The 16094-nt window shown below is 46.5% G+C and overlaps 1 protein-coding gene across 6 annotated transcripts in view; it reads left to right on the top strand.

Annotated features, from left to right (window-relative positions):
- The window catches only part of CAMTA2 (calmodulin binding transcription activator 2), a 144121-nt gene that overhangs the window by 34078 nt on the left and 93949 nt on the right, over positions 1-16094 (top strand). For all 6 annotated transcript variants that reach the window (XM_033924889.1, XM_033924891.1, XM_033924890.1 and 3 more), the window contains exons 8-9: positions 1720-1860; positions 9196-10571. In XM_033924889.1, coding sequence (XP_033780780.1) covers positions 1720-1860; positions 9196-10571 — 1517 coding nt within the window. The remainder of the gene's footprint in view (positions 1-1719; positions 1861-9195; positions 10572-16094) is intronic.

Below are 16094 nucleotides of genomic sequence, written 5' to 3'. Positions count from 1 at the left end.
TCCGAATAAATTGGGACATCCTGTTTCTAAACGTACGCTGTCCAATTGGCTCGCAGCGTGCATTTCTTTCTGTTATGCTCAGACCGGACTGACACTGGAAGGTTCTGTCACAGCCCATAGAGTTCGAGCCATGGCAGCATCTGTGGCTTTCCTCCGTTCCACACCTATTGAGGAAATCTGCAAGGCTGGTACTTGGTCCTCAATTCATACTTTTACATCTCACTATTGTCTGGACGCATTCTCCAGACGGGATGGTCACTTCGGCCAATCTGTTTTGCAAAATTTGTTTTCCTAATGGCCAACCTTCCCACCATCCCTCTTTTTGTTAGCTTGGAGGTCACCCATCAGTCAAGAATATGCTGCCTGCTTGTCCTGGGATAAAGCACAGTTACTTATCGTAACAGGTGTTATCCAGGGACAGCAGGCAGATATTCTTGCGTCCCACCCACCTCCCCGGGTTGGCTTCTTAGCTGGCTTATCCTAACTGGGGACCGCGCGCCTCCGTCGGGCAGGAAGGCACTCGCGCGTGCGCGGTGCGGCCTGCTAGAACTTTCCAAGTTCTTAGAGTGCAATCACTCTAAAATTGTCCGTACCAGGGCTCCGTCGGTGCCGTCACCCATCAGTCAAGAATATCTGCCTGCTGTCCCTGGATAACACCTGTTACGGTAAGTAACTGTGCTTTAACTGCCTCATTATCTATAGCAACATAGGGGTCCTTTTACTAAGGCGCATCTAACGCGTCCATTATATTCTCTGGCTGCGTTAGCATTTAGCGCGTGCTAAATCGGCTAGCATGCCTTAGTAAAAGAGAGGGATAGTATATTACACATGCATTATATAAATATCAAAAGAGACTACAAAATCTAAAAAAAGAAGAGAAAACATACCCAGTTGTTCTAATGGGTCAATTAATGAGCAATCCGGAGGATTTACACCACCACAAAGATAAATATCATAAAATAATAAGACAGCCATCAAAAAAGCTAAATTTATTTTTATTTTTTTTATGTTTGTTTTTAAATTGTAGTATTTGTGACTCCTGAGTCAGTCATACTATACGCCGAAACATAGGGCTCCTTTTACTAAGGTGCGCTAGCGTTTTTAGCGCACACGTTTTTAGTGCTACGTGGCTAGAACTAACGCTAGCTCAATGCTGACGTTAAGGTCTAGCGCGCACGCTATTCCATGCGTTAAAGCCCTAACGCAGCTTAGTAAAAGGAGCCCATAGTGCTGTGTCGGGTCCAGACTGTTGTGATTGGAAACAATAAACTTTCTGACATCATCCTTTTGGCTCCTCTGGTTGTGGGAAGTCTATTGTCCCATCCTACTATTTGCTTGGCTGCTGGAAGACATCCACCACCGGCAAGAATCCCCTGCGGATGCAGCCTTTGGCCAGTGTCTGTCCTCCCGGCTCCCTGGTTTCACTAGGCATGCGCACAAGAGCTTTGCTTACTGTGTAGCTCTTGTGTGCTTGAGCCAGACAGGTCCTGAAAAATAATTTCCCAATGTTTAACACTAATAGCGTACATATGATTTGCATGCTATTAGTGCTGAACATTAAGAAGTTATTTTTTGGTGCTGTTCCGGCGGTATTCTGTGCTGTATAGAACACTGCAGGAGTTCTGAGCATTGGCCTATACGTGCTCTTTTATAAAATGAACCTGTTTAATTATAGTTAAGGCATTGTTTAAAGAAGGTACTGATCTTTTTCTTCTATAGTTCATGGGATTAAATGGACATGCAGCAACGGGAATGGAACAACTGAATTTTCCATTGAGCAGCTGGTGCAGCAAATCCTGGAAAACCACCAGGCAAAGCCACAGCTGCGTACCCATGCCTGCCTATGTAACAGCTCCCGAGGTTAGTACTTTCTTTACCTGTATAATATAATATAATCTTCTATTTGTGCATCACTCATACCTATACAGGCTCAAGGTAAAGAGAGGTAAGAGGGGAGAGGAAGAGGAGGGAGAGAGAGGAGGTGGATAGGTAAGAGGGAGAGGAAGGGGAGAGAGGAGGAAGGGACAGGGAGAGAAGAGAGGGTAAAGGAGATTAAGTATCAAACAGATGGGTTTTCAGTTTTCTTTGGAACATGATGTGGCAAGGTTTAGTTCTGGTCTTTTCTGTAAGGCCATTTCGAGTTTTGACTCCTAGGAAGGTAAGCATGGAGTGGAAAACTCGTTTAGAGTGAAGCTCTTTAGTGGATGGGAGATTTAGTAGCATCCGGTTGAGGGTTCTGCGGGAAGTAGACCATGCTATTGAGAAGAGTTGGATGAGTGGGGCCGCAGAGTTTCCATGAAGTATGCGGTGAATTGATGCAAGATATTTTGAAAGTTATTCGTGATGGGATGGGTATAACAGATCTTGAGTTTAGGATAGGGTACTACATGCTTGTTTGAACAGGCTAGAGATACATAGAGAAATCAGTACATCCATCCTGATAGGGGAGGTTTGGCCTGGCAGTTTTCTTAGCCTTTTGAGCTTCTAGTGCAGCTTGGACTGTACAACCATAAGACTGACAACTACCCCAAGGTTTTCTCATTTAAGAACATAAGAATAGCCTTACCTGGTTAGACCAATGGTCCATCAAGCCTAGTAGCCTGTTCTCACGGTGACCAATCCAGGTCCCCCGTACCTGGCCAAAACCCAAGGAGTAGCAACATTCCACGCCAATATCCACCAATCTAGGGCAAGCAGTGGCTCCCCCCCCATGTCTGTCTCAAAATCAGACTATGGACTTTTCCTCCAGGAAATTGTCCAAACTTTCTTAAAACCAGCTACGCTATCCACTCTTACCATAACCTCTGGCAATGCATTTTTACCTTTCCTACCTCTTTTATCTAGCTCTGCAGCTACAGGTAAGGGTTGTGGTTACATAAGTATATAAGATGATGCATGCTGAGTAAGACCAAGGTAGATCTCATTTTCAGTAGTTGCCAGGCTGTGTCACAAATACTTGGCAGTTCCCAAAAAGCAGATCTGTATCTTATAGCTCACTTCCAGGGATAAGTGATAGGTTTTACCATAATCAAAAACCAGGACAGTGAAAACAAAATATAAATCAAAGTGTCAAGATTCCACCAATTATATAAAAGATGATTTTCAAACGGTCATCTTACATAAAAGAGGGGAAAAGCCTCAGAACCCCTTTTGAGCTAGAAAGGTAAGTAACTTCATAGACAACCTTCTTAATAGAACATAAAGCTTCCTAATTTTAGTCATTCAAGTATCACATCTTAGGTTCTTCAGTCTAACTTTAGTCAGTTTTTTAAAGTATACACTTATTTTCTCTTTCAGCTGGAGGCAGCTGTCCAACCGGCAGTCCAGCATGTTTTACTAAGCAACTACAAATTGTTAGCTTCATCAGGAATTAGGACCAAAAATAAACAAAAACTCAGACTAAATAAGACTTGTTTCAAAAACTTTAAAATATTGTACAAAAAGCATTTCTTCTCATTTACTCATACTTCAGCAACTGTCAGCTTGCTCAAACCCAAAGACCAAGTTTGCTGCCTACTCTGACTTCCTTTAAAACACGGTGAGTGATGTATTCACCCTGCCCAAAAAACAAAAAATCAGAGTCTTGAAGAAACAGCTCAAAAAAAGTCTAAAAATAAATGATGCCATTTGATCTTCTCGTTTAATCCAATGGATTCTTCGGATATCAATTTAAAAATCTGCTTAAGCTTCTAAAATAATGTTCTCCGGTCTCCTCTGTATTTAAGGGAAGGGACATAATCAAGCACAGTACAGGTACAAGATCCTTTATCCAAAATTCCGAAAACTGAAAAGCTCTGAAAACTGAAATTTGATGTGAGTCGGAATTAGTTGGTTTCCCCGATGTGACACATGCGGAAACCAACGCAAGTGCATGCATTTATCCTGATCTCTGCACAGTTCAAGTAAGAGGGCTGGAAAGTGGAAAGCTGAAGATTTCTCTCAGTGAGAAGCAGAAAAGGAAGTGTTTATCTCCCTTCAATAGCACAGAAAGTTGAGGTATTGAAGCTTGATGAAGATGTATCTGAACATTGGATGATTGAAGAATATGGTGTGGAAACAACAACTGTATATGATTTAAAGAAACAGAAAGATAAGTTGTTGAAATTTTACATTGAGAATGATTACCAGAAATCAATGAAAATCAGAAAAACATTGCATGGGGCAGAAATTGAAGGTTTAGATCATGTGCTGATTGGATGTTTTTGGAAAAGAAGGCATGAATGCATGCCATTGATTGGTTTGATGGCATTGAAGCAAGCCAAAAAAATATCATCAAGAACTGAACATTGATGGTGAGTGTGAATATTCAGAAGGTTGACTGCAGAAATTTAAGAAGTGCCATGATGATAAATATTTCAATATCTGTGCTGAAAAAGCTTCTACTGATTGAGGCAGCTGAAAGTTACATTGATGAATTTGCTAAGAGAATATCTGATGGAAACCTTGAACATAAGAATTGCCATACTTGGGACAGACTGAAGGTCCATTGAGCCCAGTATTCTGTTTCTAATAGTGGCCAACCCAGGTCCCAAGTACCTGAACAAATTTACAGTTCTGTTGAAACAGCTCTCTACTGGCACTGTGTTCCTAGAAAAATAGTGAGAGCAGTTGATGAACTAGCACTATCTGGTTTTAAGGACATAAAGGACAGGATAATTGTTCTTGCATGTACCAATGCTGCAGGCACACTCAAATTAAAGTTGACAGTGGTTGGAAAAAGCCAACATCTCCGATGTTTGAAGGGTGTACTGTACATCATCTATCTGTGGACTATTATGCAAACAAGAAGGCATGGGTAACCAGAGAAACATTTAGTGATTGGTTCCATAACCACTTTGTGCAAGCGAGGGGGGAGGGGATTTTTTTTTTTTTTCCTTTTGGATTTTGGTGGTGTATTTACCGTTGACATTCAACCTGTGTATGTTCTTGCTTTCTGAAATAAAGAATATTTTAAAAAATGGACGAACATCAATTCCTGATGATTTTTTTTTTTTAATTCTTTATTCATTTTAAAACTGACAAACAAGTGATTAATATTAAAACATTACATTACTAATAAAATATACAGCACTTGACATTCTTATACATATAATCCATTAAAGTAGAAATTATAACCCTTTCCCCCCCCCACCCAACAATTCTTCAACAGAAATCCAATCATTAAATAAATGATGATTAATGTTCTGGTTGTCCTAGTACAGTCATCACTGATGAGAAGGTGGATCGTGCTGACATCGTCATTCATGAAAAAGGCACATTTCTTTAAAAGTTCTGGCCAGGGAATTAGATGTCGGTATCAGATCCACAAATACCATTGACACGGAGGTTCTCTGGTATCGCAAGTTGTGTGCATGGTGGGTGCTGAGGATGATTTCATGTGCAGATTTCCATGGCCTTTTTGGCTTGGTATAATGATGATGAAGGCTTCCTGACACCTATTGTTACAGAGTACAAAACTTGGGTGCATTGTTATGAGCCTGAAAGCAAGAGGCAGTCTTCACAATGGCGTCACACATCTCCAGTCAAGAAGTTCAAGTCTCAAACCTCTATTGGAAAGGTCCTATTCACTCTCTTCTGGGATATGAATGGACCAATTTTGGAGCACAGTCAGGAAAAGGGTGAAAAAGTGAATAGTGCCTGATACAGTCAATGTTGGATGAGGAGCTGAAGCCAAAAATATAGAGCCGTCGCAGAGGATTTTTGTCTAAAGACATTCTCCTTCATGATAACGAGTTCCCTCACATGGCCACTGCCGCTGTTGGGTCAGACCAGTGGTCCATCATGCCCAGCAGTCCGCTCACACGGTGGCCCTTAGGTCAAAGACCAGCGCCCTAACTGAGACTAGCCCTACCTGTATACGTTCTGGTTCAGCAGGAACTTGTCTAACTTCGTGTTTTCCCCTATGACAGACTCCGGAAGAGCGTTCCAGTTTTCCACCACTCTCTGGGTGAAGAAGAACTTCCTTATGTTCGTACGGAATCTATCCCCTTTCATTTTTAGAGAGTGCCCTCTCGTTCTCCCTACCTTGGAGAGGGTGAAGAATTTTGACATGATGATTGAGTAATAAGTGATAAAAAATTTGGAAGCGTTTTTGCTCTTTTAAGAGGGTTAACTTACCCTTTCTAGTGAGGAGGTTAGACCATTATATTCCCCACAGGATTCTGAGGATTTTTCTCTCTTTCATGTAAGATAATTGTTTGAATATCATTTTTTATAATTGGTTGAATCTTGCCACTTTCCCAAATTTATCTTCATTTTTATGGCCTTTCTCAGTAGTTTGTCCAAACTTTTTTTGAGCTATATAAGTTCCCTTGACTGAGTCCTCGAGCAATAAGTTCTACATTTTAATTGTGTGCTATGTTTGTTTTCAATCTCCGATTGTTAACTTTGCACCCTTTTTTTCTCTCCAAAAAGATTTTGCTCGGCAAACGTACAAACGGGACTTTCAAAAGGACCTTGTATGTTTTCCTACAGCCTATGTACGTACAGAATCTTGCGTATTGATTGTTAAATTTCTGGACCGCCTATGACTAAGGGGTTAACAAATAAAACATTCACAATGGTTCAGAGACGGTACAATGACTATGTACTTTCAGTTACAGTACAATCACGAATAGGATAAACGATAATGTCAAAAACTTCACTAAGGGCTCCTTTTACAAAGCCGTGCTAGTGGTTTTAACGCACGCTCCGGATTAGCGCGCCCTAGCCGGAAATCTACCGCCTGCTCAAAAGGAGGCGGAAGCGGCTAGCGCGTGCGGCATTTTAGCGCTTGCTATTCCGCGCGTTAAGGCCCTAGAGTGGCTTTGTAATGATCACAATTCAGATTTCTTTATTTATTTATTTTTAATCTTTTTATTGATTTTTCCATACTTCAGTAGTGCAATACATGAATATATAACACATAATACGTCAATATAAGCACCTTCAACTTAATTATATATAACCAATCATTTTCTCCCACCCCCCCACTCAATGATTATTCAATAAAACACAGCGACATAGATTTTCCCATTAACCTTACCTTCTTTAGATTAATAATATCCTCTCACCCTTCCTCCCACCCCAATTGTAAATACAGAGTACTTTACAGGGTTTCAAAGAGGAATTGGATTAATTTTTGAAAGAAAAAGTTATTGAAGGATATAGATAGGGAAGATATAGGATAAAGAAGGATACAGTTAGAAGGATATAGATAAGGAAGGACAAAAGGGATGGAAGGATATAAAGTAGAGAATGAAAGGGTGACAAAATTCATCACCGTTCCCGTCCACGTGAATAACCGCAGTAAACCATCTTCATGTCATTCTTTAAGGAGAGAGGGAAGAATCAGAGTATAATTGGGCACAACCACTGACCCACAAGCTTTGCTTTGAAGAACACTGGTGTAGAAGGACTGAGGTTGACATAATGACAGTCTCTGGTATCCAGAGCAGATATTGTGATGTCATAATGCCTCATTCCACCAGTGCCTAAGAGCCAGTCACATCAGTGATGTCACAATGGCTTCATTATCCTTGGCTCCCATAAGAATCAGAGTATGAATGGCCATAACCACTGACCCGCAAGCTTTGCTTTGAAGAAGGACCGAGGTTGAAATAGACACTAGAAAATGACATGGGATTATTTCCCGCAGTTATCCACGGGGATGGGAACGGTGACGAATTTTGTCACCATGTCATTCTCTAATAAAGGATCACTTACAGGTCATGGACCTGATGGGCTGCCGCGGGAGCAGACTGCTGGGCACGATGGAGCTCTGGTCTGACCCAGCGGAGGCATATTCTTATGTTCTCTACGGTCAAATTAGGACAGAAATATCCCCCCCTCTCCCACCCTACCTTGGATGTGTATGAAAATAAACAAAAACCGACTTATAATCAAAGACCTGCTATAGTGAAGTAACATAAAATGCCAACGGGCCCCAAACCAATTTAAAAAGATTACCGTACCCCAAACTTTCTGCATTCATTTTCTCATATTCATAACTGGAGCACCACTTGCTTTGTAGTTGGGATGGGGATATTTGTATCCTATCAGTTCTTTGTCAAAACTTGATGATACTGTTTGCCCTTGATGGCTTTTGCTTCTGTTTGTCATTTTGTCCAATTTTGGTGACCGGTTTTTATAATCAATAAAAAATTGTTTCAATCTAAAAAAGAAAATGGGATTCGTTGTGTTAAATCTAAAATATCAATTTTTCTCATTTGCCAGTAAGAATCTCTGGAATTCAATTCCAGGTATAATGAGATTATGCAAAGATCATGTGTCTTAAGAAAATATTAAAAACACAATTATTTGTGGACACCTTTCTTTAACTCTGTGGTTATTTGTTTCAGATTTAAAGAATTCTGTATGGAGGAAATTTGTGGGGAAGATTTATTTGTTTACTGGATTTTATAATGTTTGTGCTTGAAATTGTGGCTGTAAATGTTTTGTGCATTAAGCGATTCATATATTTTTAAAATAAACAAATAGTCTGAAAGGAAAGTTGACTTTATTGATTTGGTTGCCAGATGTCGGTTGTGAATCTGTCTTTAACACCATTGACTATCCTTAGAGTGATGCTGAATATATGGATTTTTTATTTTTAAATGAAGCAACCAGTGTTAGAAAAAAAAAAAAGACACTTGACTGGCTGGAGGAATTGAATATTGATAAGCCTCCCTGGAAATAAGTACTCGCACACACCTTCAGAGGCAGGGTCTGTTAGCGGTTCCTCTAAAACCTGGCACAGATGTATTGATACGTGAAGCAATTTTGCAGCAGTTGGGATGCCTTTCTCCATCACTTGGGAGAATAATCATGCCTTTGTAATGCACCCAGCTGACTCAGGGTTTAGAAAGTAGGCTCTGGAATCAGTCTGATCTTCCCAAGATTTGGGGAAGGGGGGGGGGTACATACAGAACTAGTACAGTAATGAAACGGTGAAGGATATAGCCTGAAATGGACACAGAGGATTTTCATAATGAAAGAGTATGGGGATGAGGGAAGCAGAGCCTCATCAGAGGTGTAAAATGAAAGGAGGCACAGAGGATCCTCAGGTCTGGAGAAGGTTTAAATTGGAGATCATGTGGGTGTATGGTAATGCAGCAGGAAGGGAGAGGGGCAGAGAATAGATAAATGTCTGTTGCCGCGTTGCATATCTCTGTGTCTGGTCTCTTAATTTTTGCCTTTACTTATCTTCCATTTCAGGAACACCTGGCCACATCCCTCACAAGTTCAGCAACACTAAGCACCGCATCATTTCCCTGAAGGTAGAAGTGCGGCCTTGCCCCTATCCTGCCCTGACCGAAGTGCAGAATATTGATCCCAAGGCTGAGCCAGAAGTAAAGGAAGGCAGACTGGAGAAGAATATTGCCCAGGGCAGTGCTGGAAGCAATGAGATGTCGTCTGTCTCTTCATTAGAGACCCCCGACTCTACCCATAGCTCTCCCGTAGCCTTTGGGGAGCGGGAATTGAGTGCCGTGAGCCTGACCAGTAGTACTGTGGCTGTAAGCCCTGTGGCTTATACACTGCCACGCAATGCTGTCATTGTCATGACCAGCCTGGCCCCAGAAAAACCCATGACACTGACACCCAGCCGACAGCTAATTGTGCCCGAGGCCAGCAGCACAGCCATGCCACCTGGGGGCCATGAACTAGCCTTGGCTCCAGCTTCAGGTCTGGCACTAATGCCCAGCCCAGGCCTTGTGCTTTCACAGAACCTGGAAACAAATATGGATACAGTGGACAGCCCGATTGCTTGTTTTGATCCAGACTCCTTTCTCAACAGTCCCAGACGTGGGCAGACCTATGGGGGAGGGGCTGCATTCAGCCCACCTCCCGCTGGTGAGCCGCCACCACAAAGTGAGAGCAAGATTCCAGAGCATGCTGGACTCTTCTCGTCAACAATACTGCCACCAAGGCTGGAGAAGCCAGAACATGGGACCCCCAAAACTTTCCTCTATGGCCCCCCATTGCCCTCAGGATGCCCTCAGAATCCCTTCTTTATCCAGGATGATGAGGAGAGTGGACGGGGTCAGGGTTCTGAATCGAGTTTGGAGCAGCAAGAGGAAGTAAAGAGTGGAGGTAGTTTGAAGGATGAGTCCCTGCCTTCCTCTGTACCCTGTAAACCTGAGGTCACTGAGAGAGAGACACCCATGGACACCAGCTCAAATTCCACTGGTGATAAGAGGACTGTGGACACAAGTGCAGAAGCTGTGTCCAGCATGCGTGACCTGTATTCCATTATTCAGAATGACCTGGGTCCTCCCTCTCCTGTCACTGCTGTTGCCGTGGCACCGCCAACTGCCACTGACCTCCACATTGGCAACTTCAACATCACCTTCGACAGTCAGTTCCCAGACATCATCTCTGATCTCTTGCCAGAAGAGGAGGAGGAAGGGAGAGGAGTTAATGCTAGTTTTGCTGAGGGTCAGAGCCAGACAAATGAATCCACACATGCTGGCTTTCCCCTCCCTGCATCAGGATTCCCAGAGTCATCTACACAGACTGTACCTGAAGCAGCTCCATCGGCACTACCACTGGTCTGCATCACAGACTTCTCTCCAGAATGGTCCTACCCTGAGGTAAGCCATTAAATGAAGGCAGTTGGAGTACAGTTCTGAGAGTGACTTCTAGAAAGTTCAGCAGTTTGGTGCATTGAGAAGGGTGCGAAGCGATTTCTTTAGCACTCTCCAGACCAGTAGAGGTTAATCTTTACGAATGGGTATATATCCAATCATGACCAGCAGGTGGAGACTGAAAACAAAACTGTGGGACAGTATATAATATACTCCCTTCTCTATTTACATCAGTCTTCTTTCAGTCTCCAGCAGGTGTTGAGTGATCTGTACCCATCTCCCTTGGTAGGGCTGTTGGAATTTGTTTACGGGGTTTCTAGTCCCTGTTTTTGGCCGGACGGAGCTTGGGCGGGCCCTGTTTGGGGGTCCGTCTGACCTCGGGGGTGTCAAACCCGGCGGGTCTCAAGCGGGGTCCCTCCCCCCACTTCCTCCACCTCCCCACTTTTTTTTAGAGGAGCCTCAGCAGTAAGCCTTGCCCCCTAAATCAAGCAAGGCATATTGCTTCGAGAGCCTGTGGAGTCTGTTCTGTAAAAAAAAAAAATCCTGAGGTAGTGCCGGTCTGCAGGGTTGCTTCCCTGTCAGTTTAATGGTTTTTACTGTATTTTTTCATCTAACCGGCACTTTGTTTCTAGCTAGGTTGCGTATGGAGCAATTGTGCCCTTCTCCGGGGGAGTGGGACACAATTAGGTCCAGCCGCGAGGCACTCGCGGCCGGACTGAATTCGGTAGTTTGGGCCGGTGAAGTGGTGGAGCTCCGTCGGCAGCGGCTGCAGGCCGATGGTGCCTCGCGAGTCAGCTGGGAGCAGTGGGGAAGCCCGGTCTTCCCCAACCGCCCACGGAGGGATTCCCTGAAGGATTCCCTCTCAGCTGATTTTTTGACAGCTGATGCCGACTTGCCTGTTTTAGCGGCTGGGATTGTTCAACCTTCTCAGCCGCTACAGGCCATGGAGGGAGCATTTTTGGCGGGAACTTCGCCATTTTCTCTGTCTGGCCCCTCCATTTTGTCTGCAACCTCAGGTGACCTTCCCCCTGTATTGCAAACACAGGGGCAGGTTTCAGCAAGGACCCCTGCTGGGGCAGGGAGTCCCTGGGGACCCCCAGGGGTTTTTTGCCCCCAATTTAATTTCTTTCTTTGTGCAGATAATTGGGGGTCCCACGTGCACCTGGGGGGTTTCGGGGGTGGTTTCCCTCCGCGCCCCCTATGGCTTTGCCTCCCTCTTTTCGTTTGGCGTCCCCTCTTCCTCCTCCCTCATCTAAGCGCCCGCGGGGGGGCTTGGATTGCAAATTGGTGGTCGAAGGAGCGTGTTGGCATGATTGAGGACCTGGCCGCTTTGGTGGGCTTCCAGGATCCTCTGGAGGGGATGCCCGCTGGCAGCAGGGCGGCGGGTTTCCCGTCTTCCAGAGCAGATGCGTCCATGGTGCACTTTTTATTCAGAGGGATGAGTTTTTAGACCTGATGTAGCAGGTCTCCTTGGTGCTGCATTTTTGAAGTTGCACCACCGGAGATCCCGCGTATGGGGGCCCCTCTGCTTCAGGGGGTCTGTCCTGTTTCCCGCTCTTTTCCTGTGCGTCAGGATTTTCGGGATTTTGTGCTGGCGCAGTGGCCTACGGGCGCCGTTTTGTTTGGTGTGCGCCTTGGCTCATGGGTATCCCACCCGGAGGGGGATAGGGCTACCTTAATTTCGCCAATGGGGGACGCGGTGGTCTCGGCACTTACTAAGCGGCATACCGTGCCTGTTATGGACGGTTCTGCTCTTAGGGTCTCTGAGGAGCATACGTTAGAGACACTTCTAAGTATAATTTTGATGTCTCTGCCTTGGGGGTATTTGTGTGGGGCTGGTGGCTCGCACCGTGTTTCGGTGGTCTGAGCGTGTCCTGGATCGTGAGTCTGATGACTGGTCCTTAGTGGATCAGGAGGTGGTGAAGATTGAGATGACTGCCTCGTTTCTCTCGGTTGTTCTTTGTGACATGGTGCAGCTAAGTCTGGGACTTTTGATGGCCGCACGCTGTACCTTGTGGCTTTGCGCTTGGTCGGCGGTTGCCGCGTCCAGAACTGAACTTCCCAAAATTTCCCTTTCGGGGGTTGTTTTTGTTTGGAGAGGAATTAAGTCCGGTGGTTCAGACTCTTGACAGACTCTGAGGTGCCCCGTCTGCCTGAGGACCGTGCCCGCCCGACGTCTCGGGTTGGCATTGCCCAGGGGCGTCTGCGGGAATTTTGCAAGTTTCGCCTAGGGCATGGGACTGCTTCTTTCCAGGCTTCCGGTTTTTCCCCGGGGTCGGTTGGCTTAGCGCATGCAGTCCTTTCAGGGGGCCCGTCGGGGGGCTGGGAGTTCCCCCCCGTTTCCCCTGCTTCCCATCCTGCGTGATGGCTCTTTGCCGGCGCCCCCTTTGGTTCCCGTGGGTGCCCAGCTTCGCAACTTGTTTCCCAAGTGGGCCGAGATCACGTACGATCAGTGGGTCCTGGTGGTGGTGCGGGACGGTTATGTACTTGAATTTTGCCCGCTCTCTGCTGGATCATATCTAGCCTCTCCATGTCAGGTGGCATGAGAGACGCTAGCCTTTCGCCAGACCCTTCAGCGCTTGCTAGATCTCAAAACAGTTGTCCAGTGTCCCCTCAGGAGTGCGGTATCGGCTGGTACGCCTTTTCCTTTGTGGGGCCCTAAAGGGAGGGGACCTTTCGGCCCATCCTTGGTTTAAACCGAGGTCAACAGGACTCTCAGAATTACCTTTTATATTTTGATTGAGTAAATAGTAATTTTGTTATATAAATGTTACTTCATTTGTTTTATGTTATGTTGACTTAATCATACTCTGTACAAGAAGTTTATTCTTGATAATATATTCAAAATAAATAAAGAATTAAAAAAAAAAAGAATTACCTTTTATTCGCATGGACACACTGCAGTCTGTCCTTCTGGCGGTTCAGCCGGGGGAGTTCCTGACTTCTCTCGCTCTGGCGGAGGCCTACTTGCCTTTTTTTCCATTCGGACCTCTCCTCAGCTCTTTCTTTGCTTTGCGATGTTGGGTCTGCACTATCAGTTCTGTGTGCTTCCCTTGGGCCTGGCCACAACTCCCCGGACATTCACCAAGTTGATGGTGGTCATCACGGCGGCATTGCAGTCGGAGGGCATTCTGGTGCACCCCTACTGGGATGACTGGTTGATTCGGGCGAAGTCGTTGCAGGAGAGCGCCCGAGTTACGGCTCGGTGGTTGAGTTTCTCCGGTCACTGGGCTGGGTGGTCAACCTTTCCAAGCATCTGGAGTACCTTGGGGTTCTGTTCGACACCTCCTTGGGGAAGGTCTTCCTTCCAGAGGCCCGGGTAAGCAAATTGCAATCTCAGATTCGCCTTCTTTTGGCATCCCGGTGTCCTCGGGCGCAGGATTTCCTCCAAGTCTTAGGGTCGATGGCAGCGTTCCTGGATGTTGTGAGGTGGGCGCGGGCCCACATGTGTCTCTTCAGTATGCTCTGCTCCGTAGATGGTCACCCCAGAGCACAGTTTGGAGGTCCCTGTCCCTCTGTGAGGCTTGGCGCGCTGCAGTCTTCTTTGGTGGCTCCAGACCTCTCATCTGGTCCAGAGGATGAGTCTGGATCTATCGCAGTGGACGGAGCTTCTCAAAGATGCCTGTCTCCTCGGTTGGGGGGGGCTCAGTGTCTAGGTCACTCAGTTCAGGGCACCTGGTCCATGGAGGAGGCGTCCTGGTCGATCAACGTGTTGGAGACCAGAGCCGTCCCTCTGGCGCTGTTAGCCTTCCGCTCCCTCTTGATGGGCAAGTCGGTCAGAGTCCTGTCTGACAATGCCACAGCGGTGGTTTATGTCAATCGTTGGGGCACCAAGAGCACTCAGGTGGCGGGGGAGGTGGCTCGGCTCATGCTTTGGGGCGGAGTCACGCCTTCTGGACCTCTCGGCCTCTCACATGGCCGGGGTGGAGAATGTTCAGGCGAACTTCCTCAGTCACATCTTAGATCCCAGGGAGTGGTGTCTCAGCCCCATGGCTTTTCAGTTGATAATGCAGGCTTGGGGTCAGTCCCTGATGGACCTGATGGCCACGAGTGGCAATGCCGAGGTGTACCGCTTCTTCAGTCGTCGCAGGGATGGACTGGCCGAGGGTCTGGATGCTCTGGTTCAACCATGGCCAACAGAGGGGCTGTTGTGCATGTTCCCTCCGTGGACATTAGTGGGCAGAGTTCTTCTCCGCATTGTTCGCCATTCGGGTCTGGTGGTTCTGGTGGCTCCAGATTGGCCTCGACATCCATGATACGCAGATCTGGTGACACTCTGGTGGCGGATCCTCTTCCTCTGCCTTCCTTGGACGACCTTCTGACGCAGGGTCCCATTCCCATGTTCGACCCGTCTCCCTTCTGTCTTACGGCTTGGCTTTTGAAAGGGGTCGTCTTGGTAAGAAGGGGTATTCAGATAGGGTGATTTCTACACTCTTGGGGTCCTGGAGGCTTTCTACCTCTCAGGCTTCTGTGTGGATTTGGCACTTCTTTGAGGGGTGGTGCCAGGTGCGGGGAGTGGTCTCTCTTCGCGTTTCTATGCCTAACATCCTAGAGTTCTTGCATGTTGGTCTGGATAGAGGCCTGGCTTCGGCTTCTCTCCGGGTTCAGCTTGTGGCCTTGTCAGCCCTTTGGGGGTTTGTGACAGGTCAGCGTTTGACAGCCTTTCCTGATGTGATTCGCTTTTTGCGGGCGGCCAAGGTGCTCAGGCCTCCCGTGCGGTCCTCTGTTCCCTCTTGGAATCTCAGTCTGGTTCTCTCTATTCTGATGCACCCGCCCTTCGAACCGTTGGGCGGCTGCTCTTTGCAGGACCTTACTCTGAAGACGGTCTTTTTGGTGGACATTTCTTCCGCTAGGCGTGTTTCTGAGCTACAGGTTTTCTCTTGTAGGGCTCCCTTCTTGGAGTTTTCTAGGGAGCAGGTTGTCTTGAGGCCTGTTCCTTCCTTTTCTGCCAAAAGTAGTTTTTCCTTTTCATGTCAATCAATCTGTGGTCCTCCCGGTCTTGGGTAGTTGGGAGGGCTCTTCTGAGCAAAGACAGCTGAGCAAGTTGGATGTTGGTTGGGTCCTTCGCTCTTATGTGCAGCGGACCCAGGAGATCAGGAAATAAAATCATCTCTTTGTCCTTCTGACTGGTCCTCTTAGGGGGGCTGGCGCTTCTAGGGCTACTATTGCATGCTAGATCAAGGAGACTATTGCTTCCGCTTCTCTTCTGGGGCAGCAGCCCATTCCGGAGTTTCTCAAAGCTCATTCTACTCGGGGTCAGGCGGCTTCTTGGGCTGAGTCGTCGCTCGTGCCTCCAGTGGACATTTGTAAGGCTGCGGTTTGGTCTTCCTTGTATTCCTTTGTCAGCCTCTTTCGGGTAGATGTTCTGGCGCGTCAGGACGTGGTGTTCGGTGTGTGTGTTCTGGTGTCAGCCCTTCGGGGGTCCCGCCCGTGTGAGGGACTGCTTTGGTACGTCCCATTCGTAAAGATTAACCTCTACTGGTCTGGAGAGTGCTAAAGAAGGAGAAATTAGGTTCTTACCTGCTAATT

The sequence above is a fragment of the Geotrypetes seraphini genome, chromosome 16 (assembly GCF_902459505.1).
Source record: "Geotrypetes seraphini chromosome 16, aGeoSer1.1, whole genome shotgun sequence".
Taxonomy (NCBI): domain Eukaryota; kingdom Metazoa; phylum Chordata; class Amphibia; order Gymnophiona; family Dermophiidae; genus Geotrypetes; species Geotrypetes seraphini.
This window is presented reverse-complemented; position numbering and strand designations above follow the sequence as displayed.